Source organism: Maniola hyperantus, chromosome 5 (genome assembly GCF_902806685.2).
Source record: "Maniola hyperantus chromosome 5, iAphHyp1.2, whole genome shotgun sequence".
NCBI lineage: Eukaryota > Metazoa > Arthropoda > Insecta > Lepidoptera > Nymphalidae > Maniola > Maniola hyperantus.
Window position 1 is genome coordinate 7,789,918 of NC_048540.1, and position 18,689 is coordinate 7,808,606.

The 18,689-nt window shown below is 34.1% G+C and overlaps 2 protein-coding genes and 1 long non-coding RNA gene across 4 annotated transcripts; 2 read left to right on the forward strand and 1 right to left on the reverse strand.

Annotated features, from left to right (window-relative positions):
- Positions 1-6,151: 6,151 nt before the first annotated feature.
- LOC117982267 (uncharacterized) lies at positions 6,152-8,040 on the forward strand. Its single transcript, XR_011236795.1, has 3 exons — positions 6,152-6,366; positions 6,496-6,598; positions 7,904-8,040. It is a non-coding gene; the product is annotated as an uncharacterized lncRNA (long non-coding RNA).
- Positions 8,041-8,800: 760 nt separating this feature from the next.
- Zfrp8 (Zinc finger protein RP-8) lies at positions 8,801-13,106 on the reverse strand. 2 transcript variants are annotated; one of them, XM_034968568.2, is made up of 6 exons: positions 12,771-13,106; positions 11,278-11,457; positions 10,531-10,689; positions 10,344-10,439; positions 9,575-9,871; positions 8,801-9,245 (listed from the first exon to the last, which is right to left on the reverse strand). In XM_034968568.2, the coding sequence occupies exons 1-6, from the start codon at positions 12,948-12,950 to the stop codon at positions 9,084-9,086; spliced, it is 1,074 nt and encodes a 357-aa protein (XP_034824459.1). In that variant the 5' UTR covers positions 12,951-13,106; the 3' UTR covers positions 8,801-9,083. The 2 variants fall into 2 exon arrangements, with proteins under 2 accessions (XP_034824459.1, XP_069355023.1); XM_069498922.1 differs by lacking the exon at positions 12,771-13,106 and adding an exon at positions 11,918-12,274.
- Positions 13,107-14,148: 1,042 nt separating this feature from the next.
- Dus4 (Dihydrouridine synthase 4) lies at positions 14,149-16,942 on the forward strand. Its single transcript, XM_034968562.2, has 2 exons — positions 14,149-14,378; positions 14,835-16,942. The coding sequence occupies exons 1-2, from the start codon at positions 14,233-14,235 to the stop codon at positions 15,886-15,888; spliced, it is 1,200 nt and encodes a 399-aa protein (XP_034824453.1). The 5' UTR covers positions 14,149-14,232; the 3' UTR covers positions 15,889-16,942.
- Positions 16,943-18,689: the final 1,747 nt, after the last annotated feature.

Genomic DNA, 18,689 nt, shown 5'->3' on the forward strand with positions numbered 1-18,689 from the left:
GTAATATATGTAGTCGGTCTCTACGTCACAGAGTACATTATTGCTCTACGTACTACGCACCGACCTAGTAGTACTTCCAACTTCTTTGGTCTCTACTCTCTCCGGACGGCGGACATTTTTTGCGGTCTCAGAATAAGGACTATTAGAAGTAGCCCTATTGTGACACTTACTGTTAGAGCGAGATAGCTAAATGCATTTAAGCTCTTATTAGAACGTGACAAAATGATTATGTTTTGTCCTTATCACCGTGGCCACTTTTTTTGTTTGCCAAAATGTATTTGTACGTGAGTATTTGGCAAACAACGTGAAGTGTAGAAGGAATGACATTTCACAAGTAAGAAACCGTGTCATATCAGGAAGACAGCATCAAGACCGGGAGCCGCAGCAGAAACAGCTGAAAACGGCAAGCGGCGCAAGTATGCCTCTCTTATAGAGAGTTACATTTTTGTGCCGTTTGCCGTGGAGACCCTGGGGCCATGGAGTCTTAGTGCTAAAAATTTTTTACGAGACATTTCACCGCGATTAATAGCCTCATCTGGTGACAGAAGGGCTGGCTCATTTTTTGCGCAACGGATCAGCCTGGCTGTCCAGCGCGGAAATGCAGCCAGTATTCTTGGCACCATTCCACGCGGTCATGATTTATATAGTAATTAGATAAGGCTAGCTTTAAGTTTTATTGTAATATTAAAAGTAAGAAAATCTGCTTGAGCGAGAGGGACTGAGGGGGCCACGCTAGTTGCAAATCTGGACATATCTGTGGTGGGCCCCTATATTTTCTCTCGCTCAAGCATTAAGCTATCTCGCTCTAAGAGTAGGCTTCTGCTACAGGTATTTATTCTGAGGTAAATCTATTTGATTTGTGGAGTTGTCCTCCCTCTATGGATAGAAGGCTCAAAAGGGTAGAACCGAACCCAGAGCCGTAAAACCAGTTAAAAAAATCTATGGATAGAAAATAGAAATTGTCGTTTTGTGTTTTGAACAAAGTTTATAAAACTACAAAGGACTTGCGTTTTTGGCGGGAAACGCGAAGTGCGCTTTTTAATTGAAAATTGTTAAAAATATAGTTTTTGAGTGTAAATAGTACATTATTTTGTAAATAGTTTTCGTTAAACTGTGGTACAATGCCGTCAGATAGTGACGGCTGTGATTTGGAACCAGCAGCGGGCAAAAAGAGGAAGAAAATGCAAAAGGAGAAACCCTCTGAAAGTGATGGTGCAAAATACAAACCATTTATAAAACCAGGGTATCGCCGGGCGTACGGCGATACTAGTACCAATTCAGAATTCCCTGTATACGTAGAAAGCACAGAAGATATCAAACTAGGAAACAAAAACCCCCTAGTGGTATCCAAATATTTTAAACAAGTAAAAGGTGTAAGTGAAAGTAGGCGCATAAACGCTACTAAAATTATGCTTGTCTTCAAACAAGCGACAGCGGCTAATGACTTTTTGAAGCACGAGTGCCTTTCAGTTTATAAACTTCGAGCGTTCATCCCGGCGTCCTCTGTGGAAAGGGTAGGGGTGGTTAGGTTTATTCCAAAAGAATCTAGCAATCAGGAACTTTTCAATAAACTCTCCTCGGAAAGTGAAGTAATAGGTGTAAAGAGATTTTTGAAAAAAGTGGGAGAGGAGCTAATTCCTCTCTCCACTATCAGTGTAATTTTCAGCGGTACTAGTCTACCGCAGTATATTTATTTGGACAACTGGAGATACAAAGTTTTCACTTATGTTCCTCCTTTGATGCAATGTTTTAAATGTATGAAATTTAACCATTATGGGAAAATTTGTAAAAATCAGCAAATATGCTCACGGTGCGCTGGTGAGCACCATTACAAGGACTGCACGACGGATACACTGAAGTGCAGCAATTGTGGGGGTGCGCATCTTGCAATATCAAAAACGTGTCCTGTAAAGGCAGCGAGAATGGAGAGGAACAAAAAAGAAACCTACTCAAAAGTAGTTCAAATAAGTAGTGCGAGTTTCCCTCCACTCCCAAAGCCTCAGAGCCCTCAGACATATGAAAAAAAACCAAACTACATACTCACAGCCTAAGCAAACTACACAGACAAAGACAGAAATTTCACACAATGATATTGTAAATAACTCTAAGCTTTTAGGAGCCATAGTAAACACTTTGGTTACAATAGGGAACTCTAATAATATTAAGACTACTAATCAAATCAAAGAAACATTTTTAGAACATTTAAGTAAAATATAATGGATTCTCACCTAACTATTGTGCAGCATAATATCCAAAGTATTAACAATAAGAAACCCTTGGTTAAAACATTTTTGGAACAACATAATATTGATATTTTGCTATTAAATGAGACCTGGCAAAAAAATACAAGTAATCCTATTAGATTTTCAGGATATAATTTTGTAGGAAAAAATGCAAATAATGAACATGGTGGAGTAGGCATTTTATTAAAAAATACATTAAAATATAAAATATTGCCAACACAATTTTATCAAGATGTCCAGTCCATAGCAATTTCTCTAGAAACTAATATAGGTTCCGTGTCGATTCTATGTGTTTATTGTCCACCTAAAAATAAAAATAACAATTATTGTAGAATTAATAAACTTAAAAATATTATTGCTAGCTTACCAAAACCTTGTATAGTCTCAGGAGATTTTAACGCGCATCATATTGCTTTTGGGTGCAATTGTACAAATTCAAGAGGCAAAACATTGTTTGAAATTTTTGATGAACATGACCTATGCCTGTTAAACACAGGTGTATCTACTACAGTACAAAGACCTAATGCAAATAGCTCTGCTATTGATGTGACAGGGGTGAGTCCCGTATTAGCACCTCTATGTGAATGGTCAGTAGGTGACGATCCTTTGGGTAGTTACCACTATCCAACTTTTACAAAATTAAGCCTAGTTCCATCTAAATATTCTGTCAATGACAAAGTAGAGAAATTTCTATTTCATAAAGCAGATTGGACCAAATATTATGCAAAATCAGAGGAGTACTTTAAAGGTATATCTTTTGATGAAATAGATCCTTCACAGTCGTATGATAAGTTCTGTGAAGTTTTAAATACTCTTAGAAAAGAATTCGTTCCTTATGTAAAAATTGAAGGTCCTAGACTTTTTAAAACTCCTGCTCCTTGGTGGGATGAAAACTGTGAAGTTGCTGTTAAAAATTCGAGAGAAGCTTTACAGTTATATAAAAGAAATGGGTTGATGGAAAATTACATTAATTATAAACAATTGGATGCACAAAAAAAATTAATAATTAAGGATGCTAAGAAAAATAGTTGGTACAAGTTATGTTCAACATTCAATAGATATACTCCTATTACTCGAGTATGGAATTATATGAAAATGTTTAAACGTATTAAAAACCCACCACAGCATAAAAATGATGTATGGATTCCCGATTTTATTTCAAAATTTAAACATGATAACAATAACACAACGTTAAATACCTCTGTTTTCGAATTTAATAATGATTCTGACAAGCATATGTTACTTTTAAAGCCTTTCACTTTTGCAGAATTTAATATAGCACTTAAATCAAGAAAAAACTCTACACCCGGCTTAGATAACATTCCATATATAATGATTAAAAAATTGCATAAATTAGGTCAATTAGCTTTACTTGATATATTTAATAGGCTATGGGATAATCAATGTGTTCCAGAGAGTTGGAAGATCCAATGTATAGTACCGATTTTAAAACCTGATAAATCTTCATCTGATTGTAATTCATACAGACCAATATCACTAACATCATGCATAGGAAAATTATTTGAACAAATGCTGAAACTGAGATTAGATTATTTTACAGAAAAAAATAAATTATTACCAACATTCCAATACGGTTTCCGAAAAGGAAGAAGTGCTAATGAGAGTTTGACATCATTTGTATCGGATTTAAGAAGCTGTAAGTTATCAAAAGATGCTGCAGTATGTGTATTTTTGGATATAGAAGGTGCTTATGACAATGTTGATTTAAACCAGATTATTACTTCTCTTCATGAAATTGGCATTCCTGGAAAAATGTTAAAATGGCTATCAAATTTTTTAAATAACAGAAAGTTTTATGTTAAGTATAATAATATACTTCATGGACCTAACTCAACAAGTAAAGGCCTTATGCAAGGTGCATCATTATCTCCAATTTTATACAATTTATATACCTCTCAAATTGAGAAATATGTAACAACAAAGGATGTAAAAATTTTACAATTTGCAGATGACTTGTTATTATATAGTGTAAATAAAAATGTAGAAATAGCTGTAAATAATGTTAATTCAGCATTGACTCAGGTGCAAAATTATTACCAAAACACTTTAAAATTAAGTATTAATACCTCTAAAAGTTCATGCATGGTATTTGGTGGACCAGTAGATGTAAACATTAAATATAATAACTTAGATGTTCCAATTGTAAGAAATAAGAAGTTCTTAGGAGTAATTTTTGATACAAAACTAAAATTCGATGCTCACATTAACTACATTTGTAAAAATGCATTAAAAAGCATTAATCTTATTAGATGTTTAGCTGGTACATTTTGGGGTTCAGATCCCAAAGTTTTGACTTTGTTGTACAATAGTATGGTTAGAAGTCATTTTGATTATAGTTGTCTTGCGTATATGCAAACTAATCCATCGTTGTTGAAAAAATTGGATGTCATTCAAAATATAGGTTTGAGAATAATAAGTGGAGCAATGCGGTCTACACCTATTAATTCAATGGAAGTAGAAACATGTATCCCTCCTTTGCCGGTGAGACGTGTTTATTTGGCTGAAAAGTTTTGTTTGAAGCAACTATTCGCTAACTCTAACTTGGTAAACAAATTATTACTTCCACAGGATTTATTAAAAGTTACTGAAGCATCAATTGAAACTCTACAACCTACAGCGGAAGCACTTCTTTCCGGTAAAGGACCTACTATGTCAATGATTATGACTTATATGCATAGTATTGCTAGTAAGATAAATGTGAATGACGTTTGGCCTATGTATGATTGCCACTATGATGTAATAAACCTCGAAAATAGAATACACATCACTGATATTAAATCCAATTTAGACTTCCTATTGTTCATTGAAGAAAATTGTAAAAATCATTATAGGATATATTCGGATGGTTCTAAAAATGAGAACTTTGTAAGTTCTGCTTTTTATGATTCACAGTTAAAAAAATGTAGATCATATAAATTAAACTCTGACTGCAGTGTGTTTACTGCTGAATGCGTTGCCCTGTTCAAGGCATTGGAATATATCAAAGAAGAATTAATGTTTAAAATGAATAACTATGTTTTAATAACAGACTCGAAAAGTGTTCTTTTAGCTATAAATAATTTTAATTTTAGTAATTATAAATTAGTTTATATTATTTTCCAAATTAAAAATGTACTACTTAATTTAAAACAAAGGGGAATTAATATAGAATTTGTTTGGGTACCCTCCCACAGAGGTATAACAGGAAATGAAGTGGTTGATTCTGCTACTAGAAAAAGTAATTTTTATGAAGATTGTTCAAGTAGCATCAAGGTGCCATTTACGGATTTATGCAATACAATTAAAATAAGACAAAAGAAATTGTGGAGTGAAGTGTGGGATGTGACTAATAAAAATAAAGGAAAATGGTATGCGGAAATTCAAAAGGAAATACCAATACAACCATGGTATTTCAAAACGAAGTGTGAATCTAGAAAATTTACATCATTAATGAATAGACTGAGATTTGGTCACTGTCTGGTGCCAACACACCTGAATAAAATAAAAATACTAAACAGTAAAAAATGCAACTATTGTGATTATGAGGAGGCTGATGTTAATCATATGATACTCAAATGTCCAGCTTTTGGCATACAAAGACTTATATTAGCCAGTGATCTAAACACTATAAATATGGAACAAAAACAAAAAATTGATTTTCCCCGCCATGTAAAGGACTTGTTGTGTAAAACGTCATATTTTAAGTCTATTTTTAATTATATAAGTAATACTATAAATAAAGTGTAAAAACGTTAGACTAATTAGTTATAAGCAATTTTGTATTTTTAGAATAATATTTAGTTATAAGCAATTTTGTATTTTAGAATTTGTAAATTTTTGAAAGGCCTTAAAGGAGTGTTATCCAGGGCCGTAAAATAAATTAAAAAAAAAAAAAAAAAAAAAAAAACTACAAAAAAATTTTAGGTTAAAAAGTCGATGATAAAAAGGATAGAAGTTAACTTAGGTACTGATTAGTGATTACCGACAAGTATTTTTATTTTCCAGGCCTGTGGCAACTGTGAAAATCTTGTGAAAAAGGAGACTCAAGTGAACGTTCAGGAATAGCCTGTAATCCTGTAAGCCAATATCAATGGCAGACGAAGAACGACTTCAACGAATTAAAGTTATGTAAAATGATATACTTCATTGTGATCTTCCACCCCATTTGAGATTTACCTTTTGATTTCTATAAAAATTGAAATTTTTATTTCAAAACAACTACCTAATTTGGATTTTTTTATATATATTGCAGCTGGAGCATTTTTTGCTACAATCGCTGGTATATCTGCTTTTGTAGGATTTGGAACGACTTTGGCAGCAGCCAAAAAAAACTGATCCAAAATATTTCAATAAAGGTGAATATAATTGCAATCATGTCTAGCATTTATGCCATTCTCATAATAGTTAAACCACACAGATCTTCCTTATGTACCTACAACCCACCTATAGAACGCGACTGGTCGCGAAGGCTAGGGAACACCCCGCACAGCCCCGAACGTAGCGAACACAACAGTCGGAAACATTTGAGTGCAGAAACCAGTCCAGAGTGAAGAAGAAGCCCCATGCTAACTCAGTGCGGTTGTGCGGGGCCTCCCCCCTGCCTCAAACCCCGATTGCCATTTCAACATATATACCATTTAAGTTATGCTGCACAAAACCATAAACACGTCATGCACATTTGTATATTTTAGATACTAGTAATCATCATCATCACGATCAACCTTCGCTGGCTCACTAGTGAGCACGGGTCTCCTCTCAGAATGAGAAGGTTTAGCCATAGTCTACCACGCTGGCCAAGTATAGATTGGCAAACTTCACACACCTTTGAGACCATTATGGAGAACTCTCAAGTGTGCAGATTTCCTTAGATGTTTTCCTTCACTGTAAAAGCAAGTGATATTTAATTACTTTTAATATCATTTAAGATCTAGTAGGTTATAATATTATAAAATATTTTAATTATTGTGATATATAGGTATAAGTAATATTTGACTTATTACTAACTAGATGATGACAGCGACTCTGTCTGCGTGGATTTAGGTTTCTAAAAAACCAGTTGGAACTCTGATTTTCCAGGATAAAAGTAGCATATGTCCTTTCCCAGGGTGTAAGCTATTCTGTACCAAATTTCATTAAAATCGGTTGAACGGATGGGCCGTGAAAAGCTAGCAGACAGACAGACATATTTTCACATTTATAATATTAGTATGGACTAGAACTATATGATGTCTGCAACTTTGTCCTATTTTGCTGAGAAAAAGCCCAAAATTTGTTAAAACCAGTACGGGCAGGCTTTTAAAAATCCTGTGAGAATTTCTGTACCAAATTTTGACAGACACTTTTGCATTTAAATATCATAGTAATTATTAAAAGTTGCTTACATTATTATCCTTACCTACTGTTTAGTCCCTAGCCGCTAGCTGCTTGACTGCCATGCATGTAATGGTACTAACTAGAAATACAGGGCACCATAATAGTAGTACTGGCCCTGTAATATTAATCAGGTTTCAAGTTTACTTTTGTTCAAGTGTAGCTTTAGTTTTAAGTTTACATAATTAATTATCACTATTAATTACATCATTATCTTACAAATTCCACAATTGACAATCAAACAATAATATATAATCAAATTATAATGATTTGACTTTGATCTCATTAAGGAATACATGGCAGTGTTGAATTAGCGGATGCAGGTGCTCTGCTGGCACTAAGAGCACTGGGTTGGGGGACACTGTATGCAATTGGTGGTACAACATGTTTATGCTATGGCGTATGGAAATTATCAGGTGCTAAAGATGTTAGTATAATAATACTTATTATATATTGTGCTATATTTTTAACTTATTGAGTTACTTAATTTCTTATCATCATCTCAACTTGTCGCAAGTCGTCTCCTCTCAGAATGAGAAGAGTTTATGCCAAAGTCCATCATGCCTAGTCAAGAGTGAATAGACATTGGGGTATGAGGCGGGGCGACGCTCGCACGTCACCCGCACAGAGCGCGTGGCTGTACGAGGCGTTCCCTCCCCAATTGCCATTTCAAACTGCCATGTACTATAGGCAAAGCACGCTCCATTCTCTTAGGCTGCATCATCACTTGCCAGCAAATCTGATTGCAGTCAAGCATCAAGTCTTAATAAATTTAAAAAAAAAAAGATTCCGACGAATTGAGAACCTCCTCCTTTTTTTGAAGTCGGTTAAAAAAGGTGCTGATTGGCAGACTTAACACACCTTTGAGCACATTATGCAGAACTTTCAGGCATACAGGTTTCTTCACTATGTTTTTCTTCACCGTTAAAGCAGTAATATTTAATTAGGTACTTAAAAGGGACATAAATCTAAAAAGTTAGAGGTTATATGCCCAAGATCGAATCCTGGACACTCCCAAATAGGCAGAAATCTTAACAACTGGACTATCACCAGCACCACCATTACCTATTATATTCTAGTCAACGATTAACATGCTATTTTCTGTTTAGCTAAAAGACTTCAGAATCAAAATGGGAAACCTTCTTCCAGTTTTACAAAAAAATAATCCTCCACAATCTAGAACAGAATTCAGCGGAATGAATGATTTAATGAAATATTTGTCAGAAGAATATGGAAACAAAAAAATGCAAGATGTAACAGATGAATAAATATTTGAGGTATAGTCTGTACAAAATTACTCTTCACGCGCCATTTTAACTCTATGGGTCAACTGTCATGTCAAAAGTATGGTTACGGTTCACCTTAAAAATAAGGAAACAAGGAAGAAACCGAAGAAATTTGACACAAAAGTTGAAATGGCGCGTGAAGAGTTAAATTTTACTCATTATAGAATTGTTTTCAGCTTATTTATTAAATTGTTTCATTAATTAAATCTTGTTTGACAATAACCTCTTCTTTATATGCTGGACCAGTATTACAACTAGCTTTGCAAGTGTAAATGGCTAGTACACCCCAATCTATGCTATTCAATTCAATACCAACATTTATAAAGTTCAATAGTTGTGGCATTATCTGAAAAAAAAAAAATAACAGCAATGATATCATAAGGAAATACAGATCAATTTTTGTAATCAACTATACTAATAGGAGATAACAGCAGACGGATAAAACAATATCTGTCTGCTGGTTTAACAGCTCAACAGCTGGATTGATCTTAACGAATTTTGTACATAGATAGCTTGTATCCTGGAGGATGAACATAGGTTTTTCCCCCATAAATCATAATTTTCACAGGATAAAACCTAAATTCATGCAGACAAAGTCACGAGGATCATCTAGTTACACCATAAATGTTTCATTTTTTATTTTTTTTGTTTATTTTTCATTAGTTTCAAACTTACTTGAAATTCAAATTGTCTGTCTCCATTACAGTACTGACATTTGGGTATAGGTATTAAGTTTCCTGAATTTTTTGTAATCCACAGAGGTTCACCTCCTCTATCATATCTTAACACCTGGTTTGGATGTCTCGCTATTCTTTTACGGAACTTATTGTAAACCTTATCTTCTGGTAATGGTTTTACATATTGTTCTAATTCAGTTTCAGGAATGTTGCTCAATGTACCAGCTTTTTTTTCTTGCATCATTTTTCTAAGTTTCTCTATTTCTTGATTTGAGTCTTCAGCAGTGACTTCCTCCTACGAAAATAATATGCAATGAAATCGATTTACAAAATATGAAACAAAAAATTTCAGATTATTTAATAGGGTTAGCTTAGAGATATTATAAATACTATGAGTAAGTAGATTTACAACGGTTACACATTCATCCGATCTGAGTCTGTAAAAATATATTACAAAGTTGTCATAGAACTATTTGTATGGTAGCTTATGAGATGACATATGACGTAGATATTTTTTATATCCGTACTTTCACAGATTTAGATCGGATGAGTGTGTGATCGCTCTTACTAGGTAATTAACATGGCAGAGTTTAATACTATCTATTCTTATAATATTAGTTATAATAAATGTATCTATTATATTATTATTACAGTAATGATCTTATTTTTACCAGACTGGCAAAGCCCAAAGGAAGTTTATGTGTTTGACCTGTATTTTGTATCTATGATATTGAGTTATATAAAAAAGTCATGCAATTGGAACATACCTCATCTTCTTCGTCTACTATTAATTCCCACTCTTTAAATAATAATGATTTTCCTGCTTCAGTCACTATAAAATTACTCGACCATGGCTTGCATAACTGAAAAATAAATCTTTTTCAAGTACAATTATATTCAATTTAGAGAATCAATTTTATATATTAAATAACAAAAAGAAAAAAGTAAATATACCTTTTGCAGGTCAGAGCAAATGCTTTTGTGTCCCTTTTGCCAATCAAGAACTTGGTGTTGGCGACTACAGTAATAAACTTTTTTGCATTTTGAACAGTGAGATGGTGCTCTTATTCCACAAACGTTGCACAACTTTGCCCATTTTTCCATTGGAAAATCCTAAGAGTTATAATAATATTATATTACAAACTTATTTAAAGTCATAATCATCATCTGTACCATTTAGCCCGCCTAGCCAATTTAAATGGTTATACAGCCATTAGTTGGTCGCCAGAGGGGGGTGGGTCATCCAATTCTGCGCTTTCAGGTGTAGGCCCCACATTTAAAGATAGTGAAGTAACACAATTATGTAATTAAGTAAGTCTTGAAATGGGCACAGAGTAATGTGGTTATTCAAGAGGTAGATCAAGCGATTCCTAAAATTAAGTTCATGCAAATCATTAAACATCAAGCCTACTCATTATTTAAAAAAATTAAAATATTCATAATTACACAATAGTAAATATTTATTACAGTTACATGCAAATGTCTGCCTTGCTATTTATAAAAATAAAGCTACAAGATAATAATATTTGCTTTTATCACTATCATAAAGACATCATTCAAGTGAGATATCAGCATCAAGTGATGTTGATGATGAGCAAAATGTGGGATTTTCGGCAAATCACCGTTTGGGTGACCGGGTGATCACCGTTTATACCAATCATCAAGTTTGGGGTGAAATTATAAAAAAAATCTGCTTATTACCTCCTTTTCATTTTCTCCGCATGGTTCAAAAGAGAAATAATCATTCATGCGTGGTAGCTGACAACGTAGTACCACAAAATTTTCTGCAGAATTTGTTTCACAGCAAGAGCCTTTTTTGCAAATAAATATGAAGATTGTTCGATGAAAACAATCATTAATCTCTTCAAATGGAGCATACACCTGTAACAATGTAGGTACATATTATTTTTATTGTAAGAGTAGTCTATACGAATACAGGATCTATTTCATATTTAGTATTCATAAAACTTTGAGCTCACTGTTGTATTTTAGTATTGATTTGAGCACCTATTTGAAAAGTAAATCACACAGACAAGTAAAATAATATTAGGTAATGGTTCCTGCATCTTTTAAATGCAAAGTAAATTGTACTGTATGGCACAACAAAAAGCCACTAAATAAATTACTAACAATACCTAATTATGGTTCTTGGTTAGTAGGTACCGCTTTATTGTCACTGATCTTCATTATGGGTTATTCCCGTTGAGTCACACCCCCGTGTGTTTAATAAAACTCTTTCAATAGTATCGATATTAATATATAATTCTGCACACTTATTATGAACAATAAATACAATTATGAACAACATGTATTGTAGTACTTAGGAGACACTTTTACTAACCTTTCGGTTTGGATGCTCGAACAGGATTAACTTAAAAACTAAAGAGCTGTCCGGACCGAATATCATGTTTTACATTCATTCAACTGAACTAAAAAGAGTATGTGATTGAGCTGAACTGAAACTGAATTGACCAATGAGATTCCACTTAAAATTCCATCCAATGCGATCCTTCTAAAATTCAAGGCCGTTTTAAAAAGGTACGTGATTTGACTCAAACAATAAATTATTTAAGTCAAATCTTGCACCCTTAATTTTTAAACCGTAACAACATGTTGGACTGACCAATGAGATCCTCTCAAGATTCCATCCAATGAGATTCCTTCTAAACTTCAATGTTATTATTAAGAAAGTACGTGATTTGACTCAAACCATAAATTATTTAAGCCAAATCACACACCATCAGTTTTAAAATCATCACAGAATATTAGTATTATTTGGAAATCATGACATGTGTAACACTGTGACACAAGGTGCCAAAAATTTCAAAACATTCAACAAAGAATTTTTTGAACTTGTTGGCACCTTGTGTCACACCTACATAAATACATATTATTACGCGTGTATCAAGTATTAACTGATTGTGCACTTTTCCGGGATGTTATTTATTTATAAATCCAAGATGACGGACATGAATTTTTTTACAGAAAATTTACATGGTTTCAGGGTTTTCGAGGGTGCTGAATTTGGTGATGACATTTAGTACAAAAAATTCCCGTTGAGTAACACTTGTTACACAACGGGAATTTGTTTTGAAATTTTTGGCACCTTGTGTCACAGTGTTACACACGGGGGTGTGACTCAACGGGAATAACTCTTCATTATCTACTACAACTAAGTGTATCACAATACATACCTGACATAATAAAATCAAAGGTTCCTTACACTTTTTGCAGTTTAATTTAGCAGAATCAGGTAAGTTTTTAAGGTCTAACCATGCTGGCTTTCCTCCCACTTTACTTGGAAAAAATCTAGGATGTAACAGCCAGTTACTCTTTTCTTCAAGAAAACCGATATCTACACATTTATTACTCATTTTACTTCACAACGCTCTGTTTATGTGTATAAAAAATTATGAGAAAAGAGAATATATTAGAAGTTAGATTAAAACAATTTTTATCACTTTTAGGTTAATTTTTTTTTATTTATTTAACGGCCCTGGATATCAGTTAGATTAATTCTTGGTCTCGACCAAAGAGTCACTACACTACATGGTCACTAGGTACGTTTTAGTCTCAACCACAGATCACTAAAGTATGCTTTCGACTTAGTAACTCGTAGATAGAGTAATAAAGGTAGATGCAGGAACGTTTGCTTTCTCATTCACACTAAAAAGAGAGCACAGATAGAGTTACTAATGTGATAAACAGAGACGCAGCTAACCTATTTTTTGTCCCTTATCGTGTAACTGGTTTTTTTCAAGAATACATACAAGAAGTTGCAAAACAAACTCATTTAATACAAATATTGTTGTTGTTGTAATATGTTACGACTTTAAGCTTAAAGCGACCAAATGTAATACGCATAGCTACGCGGAATCATTCACTGTAAAAGCAGCTTCGCTGTGGAATGCACTTCCGGTCGAAATAAGACGCTCCAAATCGCTGGCGATCTTTAAAAACCGTGTTAAGAAACACTATCTGTCACTGTAGATTTTCTGCGATAAGAATATGTACAGTTAGCTATGTATTATTGTTTAATTACATTACATTGATTTTATATATTATTTATATATATGCATATATTATATTATATTATATTATACTATATAACATTATATTGTATAGTATGTACCTATTAGAGTGTATGTTTATGTATGCCTATATATATATTTATAACTACATTGCGACTCCCCGTCTTACAGTTCTATAAGTTCTTAAGTATGGGTTGCCTGGAAGAGATCACTTTAGTGATAAGGTCGCCCTTTGTTTTTTAAGTGTATCCTGTATTCTTACTCTCTGTAATTTTAGTAACAATAAAGTTGTTTTAAATTAAATTAAAATTGTTGATCGTTTAATACAAATATTAACTACTAAACAATGGTAATAATTGTCGTGTTATTCATCGTAACGTCGTGCTATCGTTATCTCATACGCGGTTACACAGTACTTACATCTACATAGTAACTATATAGTAGTATATAGTATAGTGATCTGTGTTTGTGACATAACGTTTGCAATTTGCATCATTTGCATTGATCATTACTGGTCTGTGGCAGTGATTTGCATGACGTACTTGTGTCAACTGTCAACATTTGGCAAGGCAAAGTTTTATTTGGTTTTATTTAAATAGGTAGTTTTAAAGTTATTTTACCCTAAATGAAGACGGTAAACAATAAAAATATGAAAACGAAAACTAATATAATAGAACTCTTTGAAGATGCGAAAACCAATCAATCTTATGTTAAAGTTTGTGCGCCCATGGTCAGATATAGTAAAGTGCAGTTTAGAACTTTAGTAAAAAAGTGAGTGCTTTTATGCTTTTAAATCGTAATGATACTTTTTAGGGTTCCGTACCGAAGGGTGTCTACGGGTTTTTTACAGTTTACAGCCTCTGATGTCCGTCTGTCAGCGGCCTGTATCTTGTGAACCGATAAAGGCTTCCGAGATGGTCAAGCATGTAGTTTTGTTTTGCTTGATCAAACTGCTTGACGGTCACATCAAGCAACTTGATGCGCCCGTTAAGCAGCTTGATCAAGCAAATGGCACTTCTCACATCTCAAACACTGTCTGAAGCCCATACTAGGTAGAAAGTTGAAATTTTCACAGAATGTGTATTTCTATTGAAAATTGTTATTTCTTGTGTCGAAATACAGAACCCTTCCTGTGCAAGTCTGACTCACGTTTCGATTCTGACCGATTTTTTGCTGTAGTTATTGTCAACCACTAGAACCTATAGATAATATTTCTTTTGCTTTCAGCTTTGGAGTGGATTTGTGCTTTACACCGATGATACTTGCAGATTCATTTTGTCAAAATGCTAAAGCAAGGTCAAATGAGTTTGTAACAACTATGTATGACTCACCATTGGTTGTGCAGTTTGCAGCTAATAGTGTTGATGATTTCTTAGATGCATCCAAGTTAGTATATCCATATGTCGACGGAGTGGATTTAAACTGTGGATGTCCTCAAAGATGGGCCATGAAGGATGGATATGGATGTGCCTTACTATCTAAGCCTGAGCTAGTACATAATTTATTAAGAACTGTGAGAAACAATTTTCCTCAAAATTTTACAGTTTCTGTGAAAGTAAGAATATTGCAGGAAGTAAAAAAAACAATAACTATGTGCCAGCAGCTTGAAAAATGTGGCATCGATTTTATGACTGTACATGGACGTACACCAGTACAGAAAAGTGGGGAGGCTATAGATGTGGAAACCTTAAAAGAAATATGCGACAAAATTACTCTTCCAATAATTGCTAATGGTGGCATCAAAACTTTAGATGATGCAGATCAATTACAAGAAACATTGAAATGTGGGGGCATAATGGCTGCGAGTGGCATTTTGAATAACCCAGCCCTTTTCAAGGGAAATAATAAAACTCCACTCAGTTGTATTAAACAGTGGATTGACTTGAAGAATAAAAATGAAGATAAAATAACATTCCAATGCTATCACCACCATTTAGTTTTTATGCTTGATAAGATATTGACAAAAAAACAAAAGCAGAAGTTTAATCATTTAAGTACATTTCAAAGTGTTGATCAATTTTTAAATATGCATGTTATAAATGATTACAATTATGTGCCACCAGCTAGTCCAATAATTGATGATTTTGTAACATGTCAATTTGATAAAGAAGTCACTGATAAGCACTCAAGTAAATGTAGAGGATGTAGTAAAAGTATACATTATTGCACTTGTTGTAATCATGATTATGACAATAATAATGGAAGTTTTTTCACATACTATGTTGAAAACACTGATGTTCTAGATTATATGGACAGCAATATGTTTGATGAATGTATTTGACATAAAATAATTCGATTTTTGATTTTCAACTCGATAAAAAATGCAACCATTATAGGATCACATTTCTGCCTGTGGGTATGTCTGTTTGTTGAAATTTTGTTGCATTTAGCAAGACTTTTTCAAAAATGGCTGAAATTTGTACTGGATAAGTAGATACTAAGGTTAAGTCATCGTCATCATATCTTATAGGGCACTTCCTGTTGAACCATGATCTTGAAATATGGCATGGAGAGTGAGTGTCAGGATGGCTGAACTATGAGAAAATTTGGAAGTCTAAGCCATGCCAAGATTTAGTACCTCGATAAATAACCCTAAACACTGAAGTTGTCTATCTGGCCCTCACAATCTCCAGATGCAACCCCGATGAAAACGTTTAGGCGTTGATGAAGCGTTGAAGGGCACATAGTTCTTACAACCAATAGACGTTGGGGTCCCAAGGTGCTAGAATGGCGACCTCACACCGGAAGACGCAGCGTTGGAAGACCCCCCACTAGGTGGACCGACGACATCAGACGAGTCGCAGGGAGCCGCTGGATCCAGGCGGCGCAAGACTGTGGCGTGTGGAAGTCCCTACAAGAGACCTATGTCCAGCAGTGGACGTCTATTGGTTGATGATGATGATGATGCCTCGAAGATGCCAGGCTTGCCAGGTTATGGATAAGGGAGGCGACTGGACGCCTTAATAATAAAGCATCCAAATACATATTATCAACAATTGGGTTAGGTTAGAGTAGATGTAATTATTCATTTTGAAACATTATGATTTCAGTTATAATGTAGTACTCTTGAAATAAAATTTTGAATGTAATGTGTGCTATAAAATTGTTGCTAAATAAAATAGATTTTTTCTGCACAATAAGTTAGGTTAGGTTACGTATTAATTATTTTAATATAATGTGTTTATTGTTATTACCTAATTACTGAAATATTTAATAGTTTAAGTAATATTATTATTACGTTTATCGTACCTTACGGTATGCTTTCAAAGTACGGGTGAGCGAGCCTGACTCGCACTTGGCTGGTTGTATTTTTATTCAATAAACTGTAAAATCACTTTTGTCTTTATTAATTATGACTAGCTGATGCCCGTGGATTTTCATTTTTGAAAATCCCGCGGAAACTCTTTGATTTTCCGGGATAAAAAGTAGCCTATGTGTTAATCCAGGGTATAATCTATCCATTCCAAATTTCAACCAAATCCGTCCAGTAGTTTTTGCGTGATTGAGTAATAAACATCTGTGTATTCTGTGAACCGCATTAAGATTTTACAAAAAAAATTGAAAAAAAAACAATAAATTTTGGGGTTCCCCATACTTAGAATTGAAACGCAAAAATATTTTTTTTCATCAAATAGTTTGCGCCTGTAACTTCTAAAATAAGAGAGTAATAAAACTAAAAAAAATATATGATGTACATTACCATACAAACTTCCACCGACAATTGATTTGAACGAGATCTAGTAGGTCAGTAGTTTTTGATTTATCGTTGCAAAATGTCGATAAAATACGATTGTACTACGGAACCCTCAGTGCGCGAGTCTGATTCGCACTTGGCCGGTTTTTTTAAACTCCCTGGTGTACTAGGTAGGTAGGTACTTATGACTTCTTTCGCGCAAGTCCCAACAACAAATATTAGTTAACGCACAACAGACTGAAACGTTTCAGCTAAAATGTCACGATCGCAATCACCTCTGATTGGTTGACGCTCGCTCACTATTGGCTACAATGCATTGTTGCAACAAGAATAGCACAAATTCAGCCAACCACAATAATTGAGATTGTAATAATGATTGATGCAGGTTTTACGAAATCGCCCTACAGATTATTTAATTTAATTAACTAATTGTTGACTGACAGATAGATTGATAAAATCCTACACATATACCTATCCCTTAACTATACCTAACAATATAATAATGCGTTCAGGATTTTGTTGCGGCAACCTCGGTTCTGTAGTGCATCAGCTATGTTTGCTGAGGCGCGGACTTCGATGCCATCTGGCGCAAGAAAACAGCATCACTATTGTCCAGAGTCCGAGGAAGCAGCAACGGGATCCTGCGCATGATAGCGGACAAAATGGATAGTCCTCTGATGGGGAAACTCGTGCAGAGGACTAAATCCCTTTTAGTTATTAAGTACTAACATAGTGATTAAGTATTTTGTTACTAACTCCTTAGTGTTTAAGTATTAACATAGTTATTAAGTATTTATTGTTACTAACACATAATGGATCAATTGTTGTCCGATTTAATAAATAAATTGAAATTGAAATTAACTGCGGCGAGAGTTAAAAAAAAATGTACTGAATGGCTTTTAACTCTTTCTTACCTACAATGCTTTACGATGAATCAGAGCAACTTATAAAGTTTTGCAAGCAGTAGCTTTTGTAAAGCCAGCTGTTATGGCTGGGGCTAAGACTGGCAAGACGTGATCAGATAGTTGATCAGATGTCGTTCTGGATTTTAGTGTGTCAGGTTAAAACTAGGTGTAATGTAACAAAGGCTTTCAGTTAGAACGAGTTTTTTCTAGTTAAAATTACAACTTTTAACAAAGGCCTTGTGTTGTTTTGCCAAAAGTGTTGAATGACCTAAGTACTTATGTAGCTTAATCAGTGCCGTTATTATAAATGCGAAAGTGTGTTTGTTTGTTGGTTTGTTGTTATATTGGTTTGTTGGTTTGTCCTTTAATCACGTCGCACGGCGCACCGGTGTGCAACGGATTGACGTGATTTGCACGGGTATAGATAAAGACTTGGACAGTGACATAGGCTACCTACTTTTTATCCCGGAAACTCAAAGAGTT